The sequence below is a fragment of the Lagopus leucura genome, unplaced genomic scaffold (assembly GCF_019238085.1).
Source record: "Lagopus leucura isolate 7727_CA_CO unplaced genomic scaffold, USGS_WTPT01 Super-Scaffold_797, whole genome shotgun sequence".
In the NCBI taxonomy this organism is placed as follows: domain Eukaryota; kingdom Metazoa; phylum Chordata; class Aves; order Galliformes; family Phasianidae; genus Lagopus; species Lagopus leucura.
The window spans coordinates 1,770,908-1,797,211 of record NW_024962259.1 but is presented as its reverse complement, the minus strand read 5'-3'; the positions used below and the strand labels follow the sequence as shown (position 1 = coordinate 1,797,211).

The 26,304-nt window shown below is 40.5% G+C and overlaps 1 protein-coding gene and 1 non-coding gene across 2 annotated transcripts in view; both read right to left on the bottom strand.

Moving 5' to 3' along the window:
• Positions 1-26,304, bottom strand: part of PRKCA (protein kinase C alpha) — a 115,821-nt gene that overhangs the window by 59,251 nt on the left and 30,266 nt on the right. The window contains exon 3 of the mRNA XM_042865015.1: positions 10,818-10,900. Within this exon, the coding sequence (XP_042720949.1) occupies positions 10,818-10,900 (83 nt within the window). The remainder of the gene's footprint in view (positions 1-10,817; positions 10,901-26,304) is intronic.
• On the bottom strand, positions 20,247-20,319 carry TRNAR-CCG. The gene has a single exon. It is a non-coding gene; the product is annotated as a tRNA-Arg (tRNA).

The window sequence follows — 26,304 nt, the reverse complement described above, 5'->3', positions numbered from 1 at the left end:
AAAAGAGCACTACACTGAACTTAAGGAAAATACCACTCATCAACATCAAGTGAACAGCAGAATGAAAAGTCACTTTCTTCATGCAAAGAGAGTGAATCAAGTTTGGCTGCAGAAGGTATTACAGAAAGTGAACTAAATAACTTAGAGCAGAAAGACACACATCTTGATCTAATTTTAGTTACGCAGCCTGGCATTTTGTTCCATCTTTCTTCAAGAAGATTCTGTCTCAAGAGATGACAAGTCATCCTGCAGGGACAGGACAGCCCAGTGAAACGCTTTGAAGAGCACTGAGGCCAGTCTGTCCAATTCCTTTTAATTGAATCAGACACAGACAGTGTATATTTTACTTTAATTAGGCTGCAGATAAAGAACATCACAACATACGGGATGCCAGTCAGGGATAAGTCATTAGACAGCAGAGAAAACTTGAAAATATGTGAGGCCAAAGAAGATGCTGCACAGATGAGAAGATGGGAGCAGGATCCTTTTCCATCAAAGGATCGGCGTCATGAGAAAGCAGGGAACAAGGGAGCACTGCACAAGGAGATGGAGAGACCTCTCATCAGTTTAGAAATGAGAGCACTTTGAGAAGAATGAAGTTACTGCAAAAGCAATGCTGCTTCTTCCTTTGCAGACATAATGCAATCAGGCACAGTAGTCTACCACAAACTAAAGTTACAGTCAAATATATTATTCAACCCATCCATTAAGGATATCTAATTACGGAACATCATTAGCAAAGACCTAATCCGATTTTTCCTTTATTTTTCTTTTTAATTCTAACCTATTAGTTTTCTCCCTTTATTGACAGACTTCACTTTTAAGTTGTTATCTTTGAAGTCTGAATAACATTAGCAGATTTATTTATAATATTTTTTTTTTAAGCTGGCTGAACTGGCATGATTTTGCAGAAGGATTTGGGCATCAGAGAACCCCAGTTTTAAGACTGTCTCCTCCTCTCCTTTTTTGAAATTCTCATCTATGAAGTTTGCCTAACCTACTTGCAGTACTGAGCTTTTTGCATCCACATATCAGCACAACTGTAATGCTTTTTAAACGTACAGAGAGCATATCACTATTTATCATTAGGTACTTCATGTTTATGCACAAATTGACATGCAATTGCATAAGCAAAAGCCAGTGCAAACAGCATGCATCTTAGTGGATATTTTAAGCAGTGTGTAACACACACTCCTGGATTTGGTGTCATGATTTATCAGCCTAATTTTCAAAGGCTCAGAGTGTCTTCATGCAGCTCCTGCTGACTCCAATGGTGAATGCAAATATCACTGGGCACATACAGGGAACAGCATCTGTGTGCATACACCCCATCTGCGTGCATGAGGAATTTCACGTCCTCTTTAGAATAGGGAAGATTTTGCCAAGAGGTTTTCGTTCAGAAAATACCGTCAGAGGTTTCCTCATCTGTGATATTCTGAGAAGACCAATAATCCATGTATTAAAGCAGTACTTTATTTTTAAATGTGGTCATTTTGAACCTCTGCTGAAGGAAATGTTTAATTTTTGGAAGCCTGTATCGATTAAGATGCGTTGGTCTTTTATTGCAATGACAAATGACCCAAAGTCTTGGAGAGATCCCAACAGTATTGGCAACACACGCGGTAATGAACCTGAGGGAATGGGCTGCGCTCTGGCAGGAGCAGAGAGATCAAAACAAAGTGCTGTTCAACGCTAACAAGGGAAAAAAAGCACTTTTCTCTCATTCATTTTAGAAAATAAACTTTGATTACAGCAGCTACTTTTGGGCTATTATGTCATTATAGTGACTGCATTTAGGTGTACAGAGTAACTCGTAGATCCGGTGCCCGTTTAGGTCTAAGTCCTGGTGCAGCACCATTCTCCTCATTTGACCTAAAGGCTTCATTACAGCAAAACACAAAGCACTGGGAAACACTCTGATTTGATTTGAGCTGGTAAGATCAGTAAACAGCTGTACCTTCTCACATCAGAGCAAAGGATTAGTATGGAATGGTAGGATAGAACATTTTCTGCCCTTTCTATTGCATAACGTCCTTCCAGCAAATTAAAAAAAAAAAAAGTGTGTATTTCTGTTTTGCTTAATTTTACCTCTGAGCAGCATGTTTCTAAATTGGGCGCATTAAATATAACGCCATTTGCGTTCGACTGAAGTCTTTCATATTATTTATTGCAAAACCCCTCTGTGTGAGAATACTGAACAAAGTCTGCTGATTGCACAGCTCTTTTTGTCTTCATGAATGGTCCAATCATGCTCTTGGCGCACGAAGACACAAGTGACAGATGTTAAAACTGAGGGATCATACATATCTCCTAACAGTTACAGGACTGTTTGAATTTCTACTGTTTCTTCCATTAAAGTGATTTCTTTTAGAGGGCAGAGCCCTCGGGGATCCCAGCTTGTCAGCAGTGGCAGCCAGAGACACGCAGCCCATTATCACTTTCCGTTTGCCCAAACCAAACCAGAGCTGCTGACTCGCTGCTGCTTACCCTCAATACTTCCCCAACTTCAAACCTTCCATATTCAACGTTTCCACCTTTTCTTGGTTAATTCTTATTTCCTCTTTTGTATTAATTAGCATTCATATGTGTAGAAGTGCTCTTTTGTCATGAAGAAGTACTGAAAATTGTACTTTACTACTGACTTCATTTAAGCTCAAGACTGAGAACAAAGTCAACATGGTAACATGAACAAACTCTGAAGACTACTACCTACAGTCCCTGCTTATTAAAATTCTTATTTTAATTAAGTAAAGTGAAAACCTTTTTTAATGTTTTTGAAAAGCAATGCCATTAACACGTGGTGAGGAATGGGATTCTGGGCCTCCAGACCAAACAATAGAACATGACTCATTGATCCTAAGTAGGTCAATCCGTAGGTACTAATACAGACCTTGGAAAATAAAATTGGATTTGAACTAAGGAAGGATTTAATACAGCTATTAATAAGGCAAACAGCCAGGTCTTCCAGTTGTGTGCTAGGACTGTGGGGTTCAGATTGCCATCATTCTGTTCATCCTCTGGTACTGACCACAATAACCAGATTTCAATAAATTCCAGGTTTTGTGGGGTTATTGCTTTTTTTTCTTGAGAAGCAGAAACAAAAGTAGCCAAAGCTTTGCATACGCTTTTTATAACTATTTTTATAGAGGCTTTTATCTACTTTCTGATCCATTCTTTGCTGGTCTGATGCTACAGTTGCCATAGAAACAGACCTGAAAGTAGCTTTGTTACAGATTACAACGGTTTTCCCAACACAGAGAAATTTCTTTCATGCCTCAGTTCAGCAAGTACCCTCCACGTGGGGACAAAAAGAGGAAAGAAAAACTCAGTCTCTGACCCTTGTACCTATTAAGTTCTCATTAGCAGAACGTATTACACGCTTTTGCCTTTACTTTGTGAGCTCAGCCTGTGCTCTAAGGATTAAGTTTCATTAATCACATGGGTCACACCAATGTTTATCTGCAAGGGAATAGCTGAAATCAAATTATGGAAGGGACTGTGATTGGCAGAACAGCTTCAGTGGAAGGGGAAGGATGACGTCCTTCAGTGCAGGTAACATGCTGTCGGCCTAAACCCTGCTGGCATCAACTCCCGCTGGGTTACAGAAATCTGACCACTTATAAACATGAGAAAGTATTTCCCAACAGCAATTCCATGGAACACGTGTTCCCCGCTATCACCGCCTGTTTCACTGCATTCTGATCTCTTCCAAAACCTAAAGAAAGTCTGTGAACTGCTTGGATGTTACCTTGGTAATGGACAGCTGAAATGAAGAGGAAGCAAACCAGATGACAAAAGCCCAATAACCAAATGGAATGTGTTTATGTGAAGCCCCCAAAAGGCTCTGCCAGGGCCAGACCAACACACAGAGCTCGGCCAGCAGGATCCCCTCCTGCTAGGCAGGTCCATCCCCAGCTCCTTTCGTCCTTCCCCTCTTCTCTTCCCTCTGCTCCACGGGCAAAGCTCAAGGATGAAATAACCTGCTTTCTCCTACAAGTGCTTCTTGTTCCCCCAACCCAGGGTTTGATTTATACTCAGAAACAAAGCCCCTGTCAGTTAACTCAGTAATTAGAAGCACATTTCTGCCAGCAGCCCAAGGAAACAGCTACCAACAATTTACAAAGATAGGTATGCTCCCTGGTGACACATCCCAGAATTATTTGTGGCATATGGGACCTACAGAGCTTTACAAAAGTAGCCCACTCGTTTTAGTCCAAATTAAGATTTCATCTAATTTTGGTGCAAGAACTGCCACCTCACAAACAGACATTGCTAAAAGTGTTTTGCATTCTGCAAAATCTCCGTGCTCTGTGCCCGTGTGCCATCCCTCCAGCTGATAAATTCAGGATGCCATAATCAGACTACTTTCTAACACATGATTGTGGAGGTGGAACCCAATAGAGATGCCTGGGTTACATTTTACATGCCTTCTCATGCGAGAAAAAACGATCAGTAAGTCCTAAGCTTTCTTCCCCCTCTGCATCCCAATATCACATCGTTCTATTTACGCACAGCTTAAAGATTGACACAACAAACTTTTGGAAATGGTGGCTGTAAGATGACAAAGAAATAACTATATTAAACTTAACCCGACAACTGTAACAATACGGGCTGTTGGAATAATGTCAGCTTCAGCGTTGGGAATTAGAAGTTCTGATTGTACATCAGTGCCCAGCAGATTGCTTCATCAGTTGACCTTACTGCCATTAAAACTGCAGCCCTATCAACGAGTTTTTTTTACTACTGGGAATAACTTTGCTGAGAGTTCTCCTTCTATAATATCACTGCCTAATAATTGTTCTCAGATGCTTACTTCTTATGAAAATTGCTGATATTTTTAGGTCCGTCATTTATACAAATTTCCCATCTCTCAGCAGTACTCTCCTTGGTTATTAACTCTTCTGAGGATCATCTGTGTTATACTGACTGCACCTGTGCAGGGCCTCAGGCATGAGCTCTGAGAACGGATGGGTTGGGATGGAAGCCCCAGTGAATGGGGCTCAGCTGGCACAGGAGGGAGGTCACCCTCCACGAAAAGGAAGCAAAAGATTTGCGCTGTTCTTTTCAAGAGCTCTTTTCTCTTTTGAGAAAGTCAACCCAAGGGCTATGTTGGCAGAGCAGAAGGAAGGGTTTGTAAGTAGGCAAGGGTTGTGAACCCACCCAAGGTGCAGCCCCAGTGCAGGCTGAGCACATGCAGGCTATTCACACAATGCACACAGTGTCTTTCTTCAGATGTTTCTCTTTTGAATTTCTCTCTCAGCTATTCAAAGTCTTACCTCAGGGCTGGTCCTGCTTGAACTAAAATTTCAGTCAGTGTATTCAAATACCTGCATGTCAAAATCATCATTAAATGATTAAAAATTACCTTTTTGATAGGCAAGTCTTCCCTATAGTTAATTTCTATGTCTTTCAGGTCAAAACCATAAGTAATACCCTCATGGCACACTTATTTCTCTATGAAGTACTTCCAGTACTCTGCAGAGATTCAGAATTCAGAGCACTCACAAGAAACCAAGCGTTTGGTCTTGTAATAGAAGTATTCTTTTTGGACCAAAACATTTTAAACTACTTGCTGCATTGAGTGTAATGTTGATTTTTTTGTCCCTCGGACTGGCTTTGTAGGAAAAGGGAATAGGAATAAATACAGAATTCCATTTTGACAAAAGTTATGCTTGCACTGTAATTGCTTTATAAAAAGAATATCTACCGTATCTGCTGTAAACAAAGTTATTCTGATTAGTAATTCTAATAACAACAACAACAAAAAAGCAAAAACATACTAAGTTGGTATTTTAAATGATTTTAAAGGAGTTTCTATATTTCCTTTTTTTCAAGTGTACAATGAAAGATTTAAGAATTTATTGCATCAGACCTGCTTCAGAGTCTCATCATTAACAAGAGCTTGCCTTTAGGAGTATATTTTTGCTATTCTGGCAGGCAGGAAACTTTGCTGTTTGCCAGACTCGCCTGCCTTTGTGTATCTTCTGGGATAAAGTGAGCAGATTTTTATTTTAATTACCAAGAAAATATTTCTGGTATAGGATTGCCTATCACCCAAAACTCAGATCAGTGAGAACAAAAATCTTGTTGTCTATAATATTAACCAGTGATGTGTGTTTGCTGCTTGTGTCCCTCACGATGTCCAACATCCGAATGGTTAAAGGCAAAGCACTTTTCATTATCCCTGGGAGAAGGGCTGCAGAGCTTTCTGATTAAAATCCCTTTTGAACTGGGTTCTTGGGTAAGTCTTAATGCTGAGCTTCCAGCTGCTTTTTTGTTGTCATTCTATTTTGTTCTGTTTTGAATTCCCAGTAAAGACTGGTAAAGCAACCATCTTCTTTCACTCTGAAATCTGAAAATATTTCCAAAGAAACCCCAAACCCAACCCTGGAAATATTCTGAAACCTGCCTGCTAGCATGAATCAGACCTGCATGCTTCCTGCAGATATAAAGGCATATATAAAGCCAGCAAAGCCAACCAGAAGGTCCAAGAGCACTGTTCCAAGCCCAGTGCCAAACTCCAGCCCATATGATCCCTGCTTAGAACTTAACAGTCATGGAAAGCAGTCAAAGACCCTTAGCATTTCCATTCCTTTCTAAATCCCTCTCCAGTACAGCTGCACAGTTCTATACAATGCATCTCACCAAAATCAGAACAATCCCTTGCAACTTATCCTTCCACAGCACTCGTCACCTCCATGCCGGTGCGCACTGCTGGCCAGCACCCACACCGTGCCCCAGCAGGAGCCTGGCTCCTGTTCTCCTTGCTGGCACCTTCACCATCAGCTCTCACTGCTTCTTTCCCTTCTCAATAATTATTTTTCTCATTTCATTGAATTGTCCAAGCCACTATGGAACATATTCAGCTACTGCAGCATCCCATGCAACCTCAGTGCAAATTTAGAATGCTTTTTTTTTTCTTTTTTTTTCCCAAATGTGCTTAATACAATAAATCTCACAAATCATTTCAATATCAAGAGGCTTATCCACTTTACCATCTTTCCCATATATGTCACCTTCAGCAGACACAAGGTCAGACACCCTGGCAAATGAAATGGGATGGCTTTGCTGTTTCATTTTGTGTAATCAAAATCTTATCAATTCATTCTATTCTGAGTGCTTAAATATTAAGAATTCACTGCAATTCTGAGTAGGAAAGTCAGATTTAATCTCCCTTGACCACACAGTTGTTTACCTCCCACCCCCCCTTTTTTTTTTAACTTTTCAATTTCTATTTATTTATTTATTTAGGTTATAAACCTTCCAAGTCTGAAAGGAGAGCAGTGCCCATGCAGAGACTGTGATGTCTGAGTTCCTGTGCAATCCACGTTGTTTTAAAGGCTCGTTTAAAAAGTTGATCATAAAATCACAGAATCATAGAATGGCTTGTGTTGGAAGGGATCCCAAGGATCCAGGGCCACCAACCTCCAGATCTGGTACTAGACCAGGCTGCCCAGGGCTCCATCCAACCTGCTCTTCAACACCTCCAGGGAGTGGGGTTGAATCTATTTAAATAATATTTTAAACAGTCAGTGTACTACAGAAACACAACGATTTTGGATTGCCTGAATTCTTGTTGTTTCAACTGAAAGGCAGTTTTGTTCCCCAGACACCATCATTCCAGCAGCAGCCATCGAGGTGACCACTTTATTCACCAGTAATATTTCTTTTTGGCACAAAACCAGATCCTGCAACCCCATGTTTCAACCTGAATAAAGCAGAAAAAGAGGATGATTTTAGGCTTCCCTATCTCCTGCATACCTCTTTGCTAAGGCATTCAAAAGTGATAATAAAAAATAATAAAAAATAATAGATAAATAATAATAACTTATTTTCTCTGTTACAGCAGTGGAGCACTGCAGCAAATAATAATGTTACACACGGAGACAATATTTGTACACCACTATTTCAGCGTGATGCTGGTCACAGGACTTCTATACAGCCACACAGTCAAAGTTAACTACAAAACACGCAGCTACATGGAGCTTAAGAAGGGCTAGGAAATAAGAAAAGGTCGGCGAAGGTGTGAAAACCCTTTTTGTTTTCTGAATTGCCTGATATTAAACTAAGTTTTGCTGCAGCTGTTCGATCCGTTTAGGGAAATGACTGAGAGTGAGGAGCTTCCTCTCCTCGCAGGGCACTGCAGCAGCCACAGAACCGCTCACAGTTCCTCTGCAATTGGAAATGGCTTTGCACGTGATTTATTATGGAAGTGTTCTAATTCTCTCATTCAAAAAAACCCATTATTTTCAAGATCTGCTCAGATCTCGTCCTTCAATCACAAAAACCCTCCCATGGAAGCCAGAAAGATGACTAGAAAAACTAAGGGTTTCCCCTCTTTGGAGTCTCCCTAAGTGACTAATGAACTTTGCTGCTCAGAAGCCCTCACCATCCCCCGAGGCATGCAGTGTAAGTGCCATACTACCTCGCCTCGAGACAAACCTATAAATAAATGCTTACATCGTGTCCTAGATACCCGGAGCTCAGCGGGATGTGTGGAAACACACCTGCAAGCACTGCCTCCTTCGGCTGCAAAAAGCACTTTTGTATCACAGTGGGAAATGTTCCATACATTGACATTCTGCAGCCCCTGGTTGAGAGGTGTCTCTGTGGCTGCCAGACTTGAGGTTCTCTTTATCAAGTGAAATAAATGGTACTGATAATTATTCCAGTGAAGCGTTTGTGAGAATTGCTTGATTTATGTGAGCAGTGCCGTGCAAGACAGTTTATAACCGTTACTGGAAGCAGAATAATTCTCCCTCGGAAGTGCAGAGCATATTCCAAGCAGTTCGTTAGCAGCCCACACTGTCCTTTGATCCTGACCTGCTGGCTCCTTGCTGCTCTTACTGGGAACATCACACAGAGTTTTGTGACACAAAAACTCATAATAAATGTCTATCACTTGAGAAAGCTTAAGAAAAAAACCCCGCACATTTCCAAAGAGATGTCTTACTGCAAAAAAGTGGAAATTTCCTCACCTGAGCAAAATATAGGAAGATATTTTTAGCAGTGATATTTAGAGCATTGTTGAGCTTCTTCCACTATTGCCAAAGTAGTAACAATAGAAGCTATGAAGAAATACATGATGTCTTAAAAATATATATGCATTTGGAACTCCTAAACAAAGATCCTGTGGTAATCACTTCAACATTTCACCATTTATTTTCAACGCTTCAATTTAGCATATCTATTTTGTGACATCATACTCCAAAGTTTAGGATGTGCTTTGTGGACCTGTCATTAAGGGTAGAACAGTTAAACAAGCAGCATCTTTCACTTGCATGAAAGAAACAGTCTGTAGTGCAAACATGGAGTGCTTCACTGCTTCTCGCTCATCTACCACGTATGAAGGATTCAGGACTGAAGCTATTCCTCTAACTATGTAAACTGAATATAATAAATGCTGAGAGCTGAGCAACAACAGATAAAAAATGGCCCACAGAAATCGTCCAAGCTTAACTGCCAGCCTGACCCATTGCTCCAATGCGTCATGCTGCTGTGAAGTTAGTGCACGCATCTGCTTTTGAAGGAGGCAATATCTCTGGGTTACACCAGCAAATTGATGAGCGGGTCAGGATCTCAGAGAGTGGAAAGAGGGCAGGGGAAGGTTACAAAGAGAAGAAGTGGGTGTTGAGGGCAGCAGTGTTTCTGCCAGCAACCTCAGCCTGCTGCCACAATGATAAGCATGTCTTATGTGCCTAAATTTGCATTATGTGAAATGTTTAACAAACAAACTGTCTTTAAAATACCTTTCAGTTTCAGACTGAAACTTCAGCTACTGTACTTAAGCCCTGAACTTCAGCTAAAAAATAAGAAAACTTTCCAAAACCCCTTGCAGCTTCTGCTCATTATTCACTGATTTCATGTCTAGCATATTAAAACCATTCATGAGAAGCTCATTAAAACTTAGTAAGAAAAGTCTTCTGGTGTGTTTCATCAGAGGAGATAATAGCCTACAATCTAGAGCATGAATACGTTACAAGAGACAAAACAGAGCCATTTAGACAAAGAACACTTGGAATGCATTGTTCCCATAAGCAGATGTTAAATTACTTCACTGTAAAGTGGAATTTAGAAATCCCAAATAAATGTTATTTTTATGTGAACAGTTTATTATTTCACTGGGGTGACACAAAATTCTTGTAGATACGTCTCACCATATAGGCAGATGTGCTGAAAGTTTGATTGTTGACCAAAAATGCTGCTTGTAGATGCATGTATTGACAGGGCAAGATGGAACGGGTGCATCTTGGCGGGTGTCCTGACCAGCTCAAGCATGAATATAATAATATAAGTTTCAGATAACCTATTTCAGATAAGCCTGCTGGCTCAAGATTAGGTTGGATCATCATCCGTCTCATCCATGGCACGTACTTAGAGCTGCAGATCCTTGTGTGTACAGAGGACGAGGAGCAGAGTCAACTCTGAAGTTATACCTTGAGATATGTTGGGTACACAAACAAGCTCAGAAAAACCCTCAGCCTTTCATGGGCTTTGTTAGTATCAAATGCATACAAAACAAAGCAAACAAAAATAAAATGCTGACTTCATGCTTCATGCTTGGGTCAACACCTCACATTCTGTTGTCACGTTCTGAGGAATATTGATATTGCTCATACATTCATCCATTGTTAACTTTCTTTTAAAAAAAAACCAGCTCTCTAAAGTCCATAAATCTTCAATATTCACTTCAGAATGAGGACTATAAACATCAACCTTTAGAACCTATTGATGTTGTTTGTAATATCTTCTCACAGTTGAATGCCACAACATAAGAATACTTAGAAGAACAGCGTATCAAATGGCAATGTACTTACATCAGTGTCAGGTCCCTTGTCAGCTCCAGGACAAGAGAAGGTAACGAACTCATGGCATCTCTTATGAACCACAAAACAGCAAACTGGTAAGAAAATGGAAAACAACAGTTACAGAGGCATGAGTTTAATTTCCTCTTGTTGATACAAATGTAGTTATGCAGGAAATAAGATAACACTTGGAGGCAAACATCTCACCTGTAAGTCATTCAAAGAAAGTAGAGCCTAATGCTAGACACAGACACACAAGAAAGGCAGATGTCAAGTAAACTATGCAATTACTGAGGAAATAAACACATTTAAAAATCAAAAGACAATTTTTTAATGATTAAGACATCCCATGGTGTGAAAGTTTAGTGAGGAATGAATGACACTATGAAGTCGCTTTTCCTGAACCCAACCATGTTGTAGCTGGAACTCATTCTGTGTTCAGGCAAGAACAGCAGCCATAAATGAGGTACGTTAAACTGGAAGGAAAGCCAGCCCTGGGCATGGGATCTGTTTTCCTGCATGCTTTGATGAAGATGTCTAAGAAAACCCAGTGTCTTTGCTAGTTAAAGATGTCTGTGAGAAACCAAAGCTCTAAGTGAAGACTCTCGTGGAGAACAAAGTGTTCTCATATCACAGAGTGGCAGGAGATAACGGGAAAAGAAAATTAGCTTCTGCTTACAGAATAATTCCCATTTAGAAATTTATGAATGATCTGAAAGAACTTCCTTCATATAAGGAAAGCTTATTCTAATCTAATCATATAATGTGACAGAGCCTATAGGCTGTCACACAGCAGAGGTCACACACATCCCCAAAAGCACATATGAACAATTTGCTTGAGCAAGCTTTGTTTCACTAACAGGCACTGCAGCTTTTCACCCTCACAGAGGTTCTCTTTTTGTTTTAATCTTGGTTCTGGTACGTCATCATCAGTCCACATTTCAGCAGAACTGAAAAATCTAGAGTTGAGATTTGGAACATCCTGATGCAAACACTGCACTATCAGGTGGTTTTGCAATGAGTCAGAAGGTTATAATGAAAAGTCCGAAGTAATACACAATTTCTTTGCAGATAATACACTGTGTTACCTGAGCACTTCAGACTGTTTTTAGACTTAGAATTGCAAGCAGTGCATTTCCACCTTCACTGGAAACCAAGCTACAGTCTCACAGTTTTTCAAGACATCTGATTTCATGTGGAATCTCACTTTTCCTTCCCCTTCATAACGTGCATGGAGTTCTTTCACCCAATGAAGAGAAGTGGGAAAGATGCTATCAGGTGCATTTGGTGTCACTGCAGTGTACAACCCCTTGTGCCACCACAGTGCCATCCCAGCCTCCTGTGCAACCTTCAGGCCGTCGGCTGGCTCGAAAGAAGTCTAATCACCCTCGCATTTTTCTTCAGCTATTTCTCAGCAGTGGCCCATGCAGCAATCGTTTCCAACTGTTCTATTTCTGACATAGCATATGTTTATTCTTTGGACAAATGCTGCAAAATGGGCTTTGCTCCCCTGGTTTCATCTAAGCCGACTTCATAAGAGCCACAGTTCTGGCTCCATGCTCACTGCCCACTTGCTTGTCTACTTCGTTAATCAATCTATATCCCAATGAATCCTACAATTATCATTTTGATAGTTTGTTTCCACCAAATGAAAGACCACTAAGTGGCAATTACTATTAATATTACTTGCAGCTGAAAAAAGTTTCACTTCCAAATTATACTTTTGGTTCCAAACTTTCCACTCTTGAAGACAATAGCCTGATTTGTGTTTGCAGGAACAAATCGCATGAAGAAAACTGATCCTGTTACATCCTTCAGAAAATAAAAATGTTAAATAATTTCTTCTGTGAGCAGTGATCATCTATTTGGTAAAAATACAAGATCATCTTCGCAAAGGAATGGAAAAATACCTCTGGAACTGAGCTGCACTACTGACGTTTCCTTACCAGCTGAGATCTTAGGCTGGCGAGCCCAGCTCTGCCTTTACTCAGGAACAGAGGCAGTGTTGTCATTGTTTTTAATACTGATATGTAATAAGTGTTAGGACATGTAGGAGAAACACTGTCACTCACTGCTGCCATCCCATCCTATGGCTCTGAACGGCAGCCTCTGGCTTCCACAAAAACTCTGCCAATCACATCACAATGAAAACTCCAACTCAGCTGTCAACACAGGCAAGCCACACAACATTCGACCTACTGGGCTTCAAACTACACTCCAAACACAATCACTAATTAAAGCTTCATATAGAAGAACTTTCTAACTTTCTAACCCTGTTCAACCCTCTGCTAATGGCTCGGCGCTCACACCTCACCACCAAAAGTCTCCATTCCTTCTCCTGGATTTCCTATTTGTACATGCTGTGTGTTACCCTTCTCCACAGAGCTCAGTTATTTAGTAAGCAGCTCAAAAGTATGACTGTCTCATGTTTTGAGAATATTCAAATGAAAAGCACATACTTTGACATAAAAAAAAGGGATAAGCAAGTCTTGGTGAATGATAAATTCAATGGCAAATGAACAACACTGGGCTTAGATCCCTCGTTAGCAGGAATCATACATAAAATCCCACATCTAAACTTTCATTTTTCCAATTCAGCCAATAGGGCACATTTTAGTAACGTCGAAGTTTTAATTTCAATAAGCGATACGTAGCTCGAGAGTTCATAATAAGGAAAATCACAGGCAAGTGAAAACAAAATATTACCTGCTTAAAATACCACAACATTTTTAGTAATAAAGCTGAGAAGTAACCTTTCAGTCGTTACTTGTTATGGAAAGATGTTAATAGCTTCGCTTTGCTTACTGCCACTGCTAAGAACTCCCATTATGTTCATCACCTTCTCCTAATGATAGCTCTATTCCACCGCTTTGCAGAGGCTGCCAGGAAATTTGTTGCTTTACATTTTAACAAGAGTATAAGCAGGAAAGAGCTGGCACACATCTTGTGTAGTTGCTGGAAAGCAAGCATATCTCCAGGCTGGCGGTTACACAGCAAGGAGCACTCTGCACCTTCTCCAAACACAAGCAGACGATGCACTGTGCAGTTTGGGGATTTATGATGTATAACCGAGGGCAATTCGTTCCATCCAACATTTTTCTGTTAGTTCACAGTGCTGAGAAAAATGTGTCGTTATTAAATATATATATTGCCATCAGTCACTTTTAGTTACAAGGCAGTGCCATAAATTTCAAGCTGTTTTCTAAATTATCTGACGTGTGAAGGTTATCAGTATAATACATGATGGGAGTTATCTGCTAAAAAACGCTGTTACTCGTAGCTTTTATATATGACACAGACTGGTGAGATAGAAATGAAATATTACAATAATAAATAACAGAAGCAATCTTCTCTATTAGATGGTCTATAAAGGAGAAAGCTCTCGCTGAGCCCCCGTCACCCACGCGGCATTTAGCTGTGCATCTGGAGAGCTGTACAGACACGAGCATTCCCAAGAACTGGGGGTAAATGTATTGAGGCAGAAGTCATGCATGTTACATGCTTGGAATTAGAAAGATCCAACAGATATTTAAAACCACAGATCTACTCCCATTTTTGAGAGAACAACCCCCTGATGGGCTAGATGAGATTTCCCAGTAGAAGTGGTTCTCTCTGCTATGGCCCAGATTTATTTCAGTAAAATAAATGAAGCTGCTTGGAGAGCACAAGTAAAAAAAAAAAACAAAACCCTTTCTATGCAAGTTTATTTAAAAAACTCGATGACAGCAAGCAGTTCTACATACGTCCAACTGATCTGCCAGAGAAACCAGTGAGTTTTGTCAACCTCTGACTTATTTCTGCCACAGTCGTGATTATTTTCCCAGCTCGAATCATATTTTTTCAAATCTGAAGTAGCATAAAAATCCTCTATTAACTTTCGAAACAAACCTTAAAGCTTTGTCCCCTCTGCAACAATTATTTGCCTGACATCAACAGCTATACGTATGCTTGCCTACATAATTTGTTTCTAGGGTAGAGTATCGATTCTCTCAGAGGTAATGGAAGAAGAGGTCTGATCAGCAGCAACAGGGAAATTACTCTGTGCAACAATATTTGTTCTTGGCTTTTACTTTTATTGTCTAACAGAGCAAGAATTGATTCCAAATTAGACCAAGGAGTTGCAATAAAACTAAAATAAGCATGAAATCACTCTCTGCATTTGTCTCAGAGTGTAATAGGGAACTTTAAGGGCCTCGGTAGTCATATGGAGCACTTCATAATTTTTATGTTGCTATTTTACATGCTTTGCATTTTCAGTGAAGCCACAGAATTTCCCCAAGGGACCCATATTACTGCTTGACTTCTTCTTTTGCTTTCTGCATGACACCGAGCAACGAACAAATTTGTCACATGGCATGCATTAGCTCCTTCTAAGATTAAATACAGTAATTACATTAAACAGAAATAGAGTAGTGTATTAAAACAGACAAGCCATTTCAGTATTAATTACTTTTTTCTTTTTTTAAATAAGCACTACTGTTTAAATAAATTTACTAGGTATAGAGTAAACTCAGGAATAGGGAGTATATCTCGAGCATAAAGTGTAGCAATTAAATAGGATTTTCTCTTCCTCCTGCTCTGAATATGATGCTATGGTTATGACTTTTACAAAAAATCCACCGTTCTCACTGTATTTAATACAAATGAGGGTTCTATTATATATTGAAGACACAAGTCAGAAGAAGTGGAACCTCTGAATGTAATGGACATGAATCCACAGGGCATTTTACACACTGCATCGCCCTAACTTTTTCAACACGTGCAATTTGTAACACATCAGCTACTTTTCCTGCCAATATTTCACCCCACGTACAGGAGAAGGCTACCTCAAGAGAGAACCCAAACTAGGGCTTAAACCTGATATGTGCAAACTTTCCCCTTGTCACTTATAATTCCCTTCTCCCTAAAATTGCCCCCAGTCCAGTGCAATACAGTCTGCTCTGGGATAACATGGCTCACAAGGAAAACAGCCCTCTCCCTCGACTCCTTATCCTGTTCTTAAGCTTCTTAAAGCTCTTTTATAGCAGCATGAGGTCACACAGCATTTTAAAGTGCTCACCTATGGAGAGCCATACCTTGCTTGTCTAACGGGTTACCTTTATCTTCATTGCAGTTTCTGCAGTCCTCAATCTACCTGCTCCAAGCAGCAGCAGAAACTTACCTTGAAGTCAAAGCATATGAGCTACAAGATGACAACACAGACAAATTTAGGGCTGATTCCTCACTCTGAACTCCCAGAGTCTGCCAGGCAGTAACTGGATGCATATCCTCAGCTACACTGAACTGTACACTGCATTGTAGGGGCTGGAGGGGACCTCTGCAGGTTATCCAGTCCAACCCGAGGTCATTCAAATGTCTGACTTTGCTCCATAGTTTTTCTTTTTCAATTTGGTCAAGTTCAATTAGGCTAAATAAACAGGAGGGAGGACAGAAATAAAATCTCTGCTACAAAGTAGGAAAAAAAAAAAAAAAAGAGAAAGTAATAATTGCAACAATATCTTATTTGTGGGAAAGGATTACGCAGATCAGATCGCCTGGACAGTCTTAACTACTCAGGTCATTAACTCCTTTACACTAAGAACAAAACAGATGGATGCTGCCGGTAAGCTGGCTTTGCAAGATCTACAGCAGTGTGCAAATACTGGCTGCATGCCTGGCTGAAGCTGCATATGTATTTTCATCTCCAGCAATGAATTCAGCGGACCTGGTAGTGCTGGGGGAGAAAGAGATGAATATATTCCAGCAGCTGTATGGGCAGCATTTTAAAAACAGTTGGGATATAGCAAAATACCTCACATACCACACCTTCTAGATTTGACATTTCTACCTTCAGTTACAAGGAAAAGAAGGTCCATTATATTATTTTTATGCTGCCATGCTTGCAAAACAAAAGAAGTAGAAGATATTAATTTCCAAGTATGTCACAGAAAACTGCTTCAATTCATTGTTAACTGTGTTCTTTTTTTTTTGAGCTTTTTAAGACAGACATCACCATTCCTGTGGAAAGTTCTTGCTAAAGTTTCACAAAGCTATTAATCCTACTCCTTCGAGGCGCCCCATTTTATAAATGAATAATAATCCAGAAGCCACCTATCAAAGCCAGAACCGAAATAACTATCTCAAGAACTCACAATGGCAAAAAAGATGACCTGCTATGCCAGGCTTCTTCTATCACTTCTGTAGTTCAAAACCACTGTAGTTCAAATATCTGCCTTTAACATGTTGTGCACCAGCAGCAGAGGCACTGCAGCAGGGCAGGGTGCAGCTCCTGCAATTCAGCAATGCAACACAAAGCCCACAGATATTTCCTGTGAATGTTCATCCTTAAGAATCTGCACTAATTCATCGACGTGCCTAACCTCAGAAATGGGATGTCTGGAATAAAACAGCTGTCTTCAGCTTGTTGTGTTAACAGATGTAAAAAGAAATGGGCTGAGAGAGCGGGTAATGTGGAGCAGCACAGGCTGTACATGTTTCAGGACAGCATGAAACCAATCTCCAGCATGCAGCTGTTGGATGTTATTTGGTAATATAGCCAGAATCCCAGAGGGCTCCTTACAGGGAGCCAACAGAAAGTAAAGGGGTTTATGGAAAACCCCAAAATGGCTTCTGCCAGAGCTGCTCACATTCCAACCGTGCTCCTCTACGAGGCAGTGAGCAGCCACGAGGGCCTTCCTCTTCTGGAGGCTTTGCCACCATGCTTCCAGCTCATCCAGCCTGCCCCCAGCCTGTCCCCATCCCACCCTCTGCCCCCATCCTGCCCCCAGCCCAACCTGCACCCCATCCCCGTGGTGCTGCACTGCAGGCTGCAGGCGCTTCTTGGTAACATCTGATCTGCCTCACAGCTGGAAGCATGGAAATCTGAACAGCTACAGAAAATGTCCTAGCACAGCTGGTGGGTTTTACCATCGAAATCGTACAAACGTTTGGAAATATTTTAGTACTGGCTTTATAGCTTGCTTTTCTCAACACCTTATTAATAATTCAATGATATCAAGCTACGGGTAGTTGTAAACCAAAACAGTTCCTTCCTTTAGCATGATTTGCAATGGACAACAACAGAAGCGAAATGCCAGATCCAAATGCCAAGAGATGAATGCAATGTATTCTAGTGTATTTTGAATTAAAATATGTGTATTTAGTTCTATTTGAGAAACCTTTTAACTTACTAACAAAATCAATAAACCTCACTTGGCAGTAAACACAATCCACACACTAATTCTACTACTGCCAAAAGATTTACTTCATTTTTTTCCCCAGGATGTAAGTGGGGTCAGGCCGACACCAAACGAGCTGTTTGCAATAAGAACAGAATCATCTCGCCACTGCTGAGCTCCAGGAAACCAGCTCCCTGCAGCACCTGCCTGCATGCAATCCCAACGGGAGGATGAATTCCCAGTTACTGACAGGACAGACAGCCACCCAATTCTACGTTTACTGACACGTGTAAAAGCTGTTAAAAAGATGATAGCATGCTTTGACATTAACTTTCACACAATTGTGATTCCAGAACAGGGCAGTGGGGCTTCAGAAGTATAAAAGCAAAATATTCCTGACTTGCACGTTTATTTTTTTTCTTAAAAGCAGAGCGCTTCGTTTTAAAGGATGGAAGATCCAATCCCATCATACGAATGTTATTACAGCTCTTATGTCCTATTTATGTCTCCCACTTCATATTTATGCTTGCAACTTTCATAAAGTCATAAAGTCATGTATGAATAAAATCACGACAGGAACAGCAGCCCATGCTTCCCTCTCGTCAGCCTGATTTCATTTGCTCTTTCCAGTTATTTTAGCTTGGGGAGGTTTAAATCAAAAACATCATTACGAAACTTATGCCACAAAAAATCCACCTTATAGTGCTTAATGTTAATGATTCTCTCTGTGAGAGTTTAAAGTGCATTTAGACAGCAAGTTAACTCCAACAATTAGCTCATTCCTATTCGCACAATTAATCAAATCTGTGGCTTGTTCTATAGTATATTCTGTGCTAAAATGACTGCATTAATAATGAATGATATTAATTTTGTGTGTGGAAGGCACACACACACACACACAAATAAAATTGAAAAGCAGTATTTACTCATTTGCTGACACCAAAACAAATCATTTGGATGTAATGAAATTGGCAGTATTCATTGTATTACTGGATCTGCAATGCCAATTTCAATATGTTTAGCTAGAAGATATGTAGGCATTCCCATTTTGTGCTGGGTTGTAATTATTATTAAGATTCAGATCTGATAATTTATTCTACATTAGCTCTAATTTGATAACTTCATTTGCCTTCATGCAAAATGAGTATTGATACGTAAATATTACTGTCCCATTAATTCATGACATAAAAATAATGGTCAAATAATGGTCCAGTGATCCAACAGGAGGGAAGATATTAAAGATGTGTTAATGCTGCCAACACAGCCAGCTAGGGAGGGCAGCCACAGCATCTGCACAGCTACGGACCTGAAGCTTCACCCCACGAAAGCAGACTTTCATGGCAAGAACCATTCCCTGCCTCTCAGCCTGAAGTGTGACTGGAGCAGCAAAGAGCATTTTAAACGTGAAAAGGTTCAAAAGAGAGGGCTGAAACTTTCAAAGGTTACGAAGAAAAAAGGGGAAGCTCATCTTCTCCTGGGCATGAGGGATACCTATAAAACCATCATTTTGGACACTTCTCTGAAAGGATTCAGGATGGGGTTTAAAATTTAACCACCATCCTGTTTTGTGTGGGATTATATCAAGAAATTGAAGCTCATTTGCTCATTTGTTTAAGATTTTTTCCTATTGCTGTTTCTCTTTACTTTTCTGATGTTATTCAACAGATGGCCAATATTTGTTGCAAGTCTCATCCAATTAAATACATCTTATTAAAGGGTCATCTGCTAGAAACTTCAATAACACTTTCCAACTCTCATCAGTCACTGAAAACACAGTTTCATCCCCATGTAACAGCATCCTCTCGGGAAGCAATCAACAAGAAACTCTGCATTAAACCAACAGGAGTCAGAAATCCGTTGTCAAATGAATTTAAACCACATAAGATGAAAAACTCATATAGAAACCAACTACAGAATTTCAAAAATTTACCCTTTGCTGATAGGTGGAAAACTTTCTGCAGTGTTTTTGAAGGGTAAGTTATGGACTTAGATCAATTTCTTAGGTCTGGTAGTTACCAAAACAACGTGGCTTAGTGAAGGACATGAGCTACAATAATTCCTTCCAAATAGTAGAAGTAATATTTGTGGCAAATACCCGTGGGCTCATGAATGGGCAGCACACACAGGAAGCACAGAGTCATGGAAACAGGTCATAGAATCTCCAAAATTGGAAAAGATCTCTACGATCATCCAGTCCAACCATCCACTGCCATCAGTTTTTTCCCCATGAAACCACATCCCTCACTAGATCTAAACATTTCTTGAACACAAAACATCGGTGGTACGACCCAGATGGGACTTGAACCCACAATCCCCAGCTCCGGAGGCTGATGCCTTATCCATTAGGCCACTGGGTCACCCGTTATCTGTGATTAAACGACCTGATGACTCATCAAGTCATTTAATTACAAATGAACGATTTACATTTGCAATAGGAATTACAAAGAAAATCTTCAACACTAAGAAACAGGTGAAGACGGGAGCTCTGCAGCAGGGAAAGCAGTATGGCAGCAATCAGCAGGACTTCCCATCATGCAGTCACTGTAATTTTTAAAACCTGTGCACAAATTCAGGAAAATTAAGGCAGCTACCAGTCTGCTACCTCAATTGAGCCCTTCCCAGTTTGTGCTGCAGGCTCCCAGCGCTCTTCTAGCTCCTACGTCTGCTCTCTGAGGGAAGCACTGCGTCAGGGGATGGGGCTGGCACGGCAACCATTCCTTCAGTCGTGCTTACATGACTACTTTAATTTGACATATGGCACATTACTGTCAAAACCAGTGGTCCTGTCTGCTTGCTGCTATGTATTAACATCTACGCAGCCAATTTTTTTTTGGCAAGGTTGGATTTTAGCTGGAGCAGTTCCCTCAGCTTGCTCAATGCACAGAATGTGAACATTCACAAAAACAGAATACAGGACCTCCGTGGCAGCCTAGATTTATGCCAGGTTCATACCAGATAAAGCAGCCGCATGGTAATGACCTATGGGAATGTCAGAACTCAATTCACATCGCGCGATGAAGTCAATGAACCGAGATGCTCTCTGCAGTTTGTCTTGATGGCTGACAAAGTTATCAAAACATTTCTCAAGCACAGAAAACAATCCTAGAACTTGATCTTTGTCTCATAAACGAGCTCCCAAATTAAGCCTGAGTTCTTAGAAAGCATCATGGATATTCTTGTTATTCTGTCATATTGAAGCTTGACTACAGATACACAGGAAACAGTACGCAGGCATTTTCCACTGTATGGTCACGGCATATTTGTGCAGCTTTTCTTGGCTCACTGGAGCAGCAATATAAACAGCATCTCTCAGTTTATGTCAGACAGAATGAATAGTTTTCTCATGATATGGCAAGGTAAATACTATTTTCTATCCCATTTATTTACTAAAAGCAATATATTAGTGTAAGTAACAAGCTAGGCATAAATGTCAGTGATATGCCAGCAGACATTTATCTAAGAATATTGCTTACAACAGGCCAGGAATTTTCAAGTAGCAACGCTAGAACTCAGGAAGTCATCACCTGAGCCCCCAGAACCAAAAGATTGCAAACTGAGATGGCAACTCATTCTGAATGTCTGACTGTGTTCCGAAGGCTCAGCAGTGGGGATGGCACTGCACACATCCATGCATGCCATGCACAGCCACGAATGCAAGCAGATGCACTCAATGGGCAAAGATCACACACAGATGGTACTGCTGAGTCGTTACCATGAAGCCATAATGAGGAAAGACATGGATATGATGGAAGCACTTCAAGGGGACAGGATTTCTTTGCCATGCCACCAAGTCCATACAATGCTGATGGAAAACTGAGTGCACATAACAGAACCTCGAGGTTTGTTAAACAATCCAGAAAGTCTGTGGAAAGTCAGCTCATTTGCATCATTTCCTCAGTGCTGCAATGTTTCTGTATCTCTTACTTCCCAAAACACAATCCAGATACCCAATGCTGCCCATAAATCCCAGCAGATCAAAGCCTGTGTTTGACAATGTTTGTCTGCAAGTCTCAGTAACAAAGATTGTCCTACAACAAGTTTCTAGCAAGCTGGTAATAAAAAGCCACATTCTCCCTTGCATCCCTTCCCATATTAGTCCTTATACTCAATAGCCTGAATAAGGCACTTTTATATAATGCAGCTCATTCATCACATCTCACCCACACTTCTTAAATGCTGTTTAATATTTCTGATTGTGCACAGGCCATTACCGCAGCCAAAAATACTTTTTATTTTCAATTATTTTATGCCTTTTAACACCCCACGCTTCAGGGTGCTTAAATCCTTCACAAATTGAGTAAAATAATGCAGAAAAAGTGCATGGAAGCAAGTGTCTTATGTAAGACCGCATGCTCTCCTTGTAAACAATGTGACACTGTTGCAGAAGTGGATGGAAAATAACAAATTCCAAGTAGTTTCCAGCTGGCACACACACGGTATGTTCTATGTGAATTATGTTGAAGCAGTATTATAAATTTCCAGCTCCAGTTTGAAACTGAATCCCACATACCATAAAGCACCATACATCAACACGCTGCTGTATAAGAAATCAAACTTGCAACGATACCTGACTGCAACATGAATTTTCAGAGTGGCAGCAGCTGTGCTTTAAAGCAGTAATGATTAACACACAAATATGCCATTCATAATGTCAGCTCAGAGTGTGAAAATGAGGCTAAACCGCGCCTGGCAAAAGGACAGGAGAGAGGAGTGAGCATGAGAGCAGGTCACAACATGGCACATGGAGCCTTCCCACTGCAGTTCCTTTGGAATTCCTTCCCCCTTCACCTGCTCTCTGTTATTTCAACATCGTACGCCACTAAAGCCAAAGATGTTGCTTTGCAATATTAATTGTTACATGCTAGGGGAAAAAGAAGAGATTCAGTTGCACTGAATGTGATTGGTGAGAACACCTGCAGCTGAACAACCCATCAGTGTGTTTGCTCTGAAGTTCGCTGACTGCATAAAGCTCACTATAAACAGATTTATCAAAGTGACACAGAAATTGGAACAAACCGACAATGAGCAACAAAAGAAGGAACAGAAAAAGTGCTATTTGTTTAAAACGTGTGGTGCTGACAAAATGCCCCGAGCCAGCCTTGGACGCAGCCCCAGTCTCCCCAAGTCACTGCTTTTCAATTCTGTGGTCTCTCTGCTTTACAGCACAACTGCAGAGAGGGGTGTTGGTTGGTTTTGAACATTTTCTTCTCTTTTTTCTTGGTCACCTTTCTGCTAAGCAGCAGCTCACTCCGTAATGCTGACAGCGATAACTGTGAGTCTCAATGCCTTCGGGATTCAGCGCTGGTTCTCCAACTTCATCATAAAACCTACAGAACTGCTGTATTCTGGAAAAGAGATTTTTGTAATGATACCATTTCCATCGCTTTAAGCTTTTTAAAAACCATAAAATAATCAAACCTTTCCCCTTTAAGCCTCTGCTACATAAGTGCAAAGTGGTATTTCTTTGTTTGTGTGGGGAAAGATCACATTAATGTCTCAGAAGTACACAAAGTTTTTCTTAGTTTGGCTTTTATGTCCATTCGGAGCTATTAGCACAGTAAGTCTATTAACAAAGGCAAGGGGTTCCACAAGTTCAATTGTGGTAATTAGGCTTATTTCAGCTGTAAATGACTCTCTGCTCTGAAGAAAGATTATGGCTTTTCTTCTTGCTCTATTACCCAATTGGCATTTAAGCCAATCTGCTAAAAGTGTATCTGCTTCAATGGAAGCTCAAAATAACCTATTAAAGGAATATGTAAGTCTCTGAGCTTTTTTTTATTCCTTAATACTTTAATCTAATAAGAACTATTATATTACTAAGAAATTGTGGTTGAATCCGTTATTCAGCTCTCCTCAGTTCTTTCATAATTCCACTTCTGCTGTCAAGACAAAACCACGAAGCTCCTTCAGAGGCTGAACGTCTGCAGCAGCCTCAAGTTATCCTGCAGGCTGCAGAAAACTGCTGTCCCAACTCCCATGCCCCACGCTTAGCACACCAAGGAAGGCAATGCCATGGCAAGGCAAGGAGTATGGCACCAGAATTCCCAGCAGCGCTGGGAGTGAGAAAGGGCAGAGCTACAGCTCCAAAAGGAGCTTTTGTGCCATACAAATCATCCCAAGATATATGCCGGCCTCTTCATTTCAGGATCTTGCAAGTGGTGCTTTGTTAAATGCTCTTTTAAATCTACGTGTGACAAAAGCAGGAATCACAAATCCCCTTTCAGACACACTGTCCACTGAAGTTCCATTTCCAGTAATGCTCTACGTATTCATCATTCTGTTGGAGAGGAATGTACAACAAAGTCTGTTTGGCTTTAGGAGAGAAAAACATTTATGTTCACACAAGGGCTTCCTTTCCATAGGGCTTAAATTTAAGACAGTACACCTGGCTTCCTCCAAATCCCATCAGCAGAGCTCTCCTTTTTAAGATGATGGACACTACTGTGAAAATATAAACTCAGGTCTTCCCTTGCTTATGCTGAGCAATACATCCCTTGGCTTTTCTCCTGGTTTACAGCAGATTTTTCCTTGTAAATAAATAATAAAGAAATTACCCTGCTTCGTGACTGAAGCATCATGATTTATGAAGCTACACTGGGAGAGGGAATTGTACAGTTTCCTGATTATTACAGATTTATAAATGAACACCATTGGATTTATCTCACCCGTGCGTCTATAGAGTTTGGATCTGTTTGAGCTCATGGCCTTATGGCCAATGGAGGGAGGCAGGATTTCTTTCATTGAAATGCTCTTCAAACCCTGTTGCAAATGCCTGCATCATGTGGATGCTCCCCTATTAGCAGAATGCTTTAGGATGAGTGTAATCACATTTGAGGAGAGCCCGTTTCTCTCCATAGGCTATAAAAGGATTCTCAGTTTAAAATTTACAGTGTTGGCATTTAAATGTGAATGGATTAAGCTCATCCTATACGTTGGCTAACATAAAATAAGGTTTAAGTTAATAGCATAATCCGTGTATGCACTGTGCTTAGAGCCAGCCACTGTGCAGGGCTGTCTGAGCACACTGCAGCAAACCCTGAGAATTCCCTGCCTATTGGGAGCACAACCTAATGCACTGCCTCATGCTTTCTGGATTCCAATAGTAGGACACTCACTGAAGATTCCTTTCCTAAGGATTTCAGGTTAAAAACTGTTACATCTTTATTCTCGTGCCTAATGTTGCCCTCCCACACAGTGAGTGGCCAGGCGTTTGATCACGTCAACTTACATCTCACTGCACGTACAGAAAATGTAATAAAAAGCTCAGTTAGGACCAAGCAGCACACGTGCATGGGCTGTCAGGCCCAAGTCTCCTTTAAGTAGAGCACAATGACTTTCATCATATTCTGTTCATTCTTTCCCCTTTTGGACCAATTTCTGGACATATTATGCAAGCTGAAAGAATAGATGCAAATTCCCTAGCAGCTATTAGTGTGTCTAGACTCATTCATTGACCTAGAAGATGTCTTAATTGCCTCTTTTCTATCTGATGGGGAAAATATGCTCTAATCTTTCCTGGCTGCAATCTTTCTTGTTAAATTTTCCAACTGAAATGGAAATAACCGTATTTCATAGAAAATCAGCTGTACTCTGAGTTGTGCAGAATGTTTATCACAGGTTTAATGTGATCCACAGGAAACTTCTGTTCATGTAAATGTTTGTTATTAGGATATCAGACGTTTCGGGCTCTGCGCTGCTGGCCAAGTTATGGGCTGCTCTCAGTGGATCTCAGTGGGCTTTTACAATATGTAGCTTGGGATACACTATATAGCACTATGCACATGTGTAGCTGTTTTAATCAGCATATAACATCTATGTGGTTGCTGGGTTTTTTAATTGTTTCGACAGCTTTTATGTTTTGTGGAAAGGGTCGCTGGAAAATTTTCAGGTGTGTCCAACTTCACAACTGTTATTTATCTGTGACAAAACCAATGGTGCTCTCACATTGCACCTGGACAAGAAATAATAACATGGAGATAAAATGGAGCCAGAGACGGCAGTGTAACTCCTGCTAATATGGTTCTTAAGGGGATTATTAATGTATTTTCTCTCTGCATGGCTTGCCAAGTGCCGAAATGCAGCTAACCACAAGGAGAAGCAGCACAATTGTTACTTTAGCTAGTCAAGAATTTGAATCTCAAGGTGAAAAATCTATGTTTACATGGTAGGTCTCCATTTGTAGGAAGGAGCCTGACCCTCAGATGAAGCAATACTTTGGGTAGATGCAGTATTTTGTGATTTTAAGATTAAAAGAGCCTAAGAAGCTTTTGGGCTGTGTGCTGCATCAAATGTACACTGCTGCAGCACTGAGCACCAGACGACAAGAAGTATTAGCAGATTTA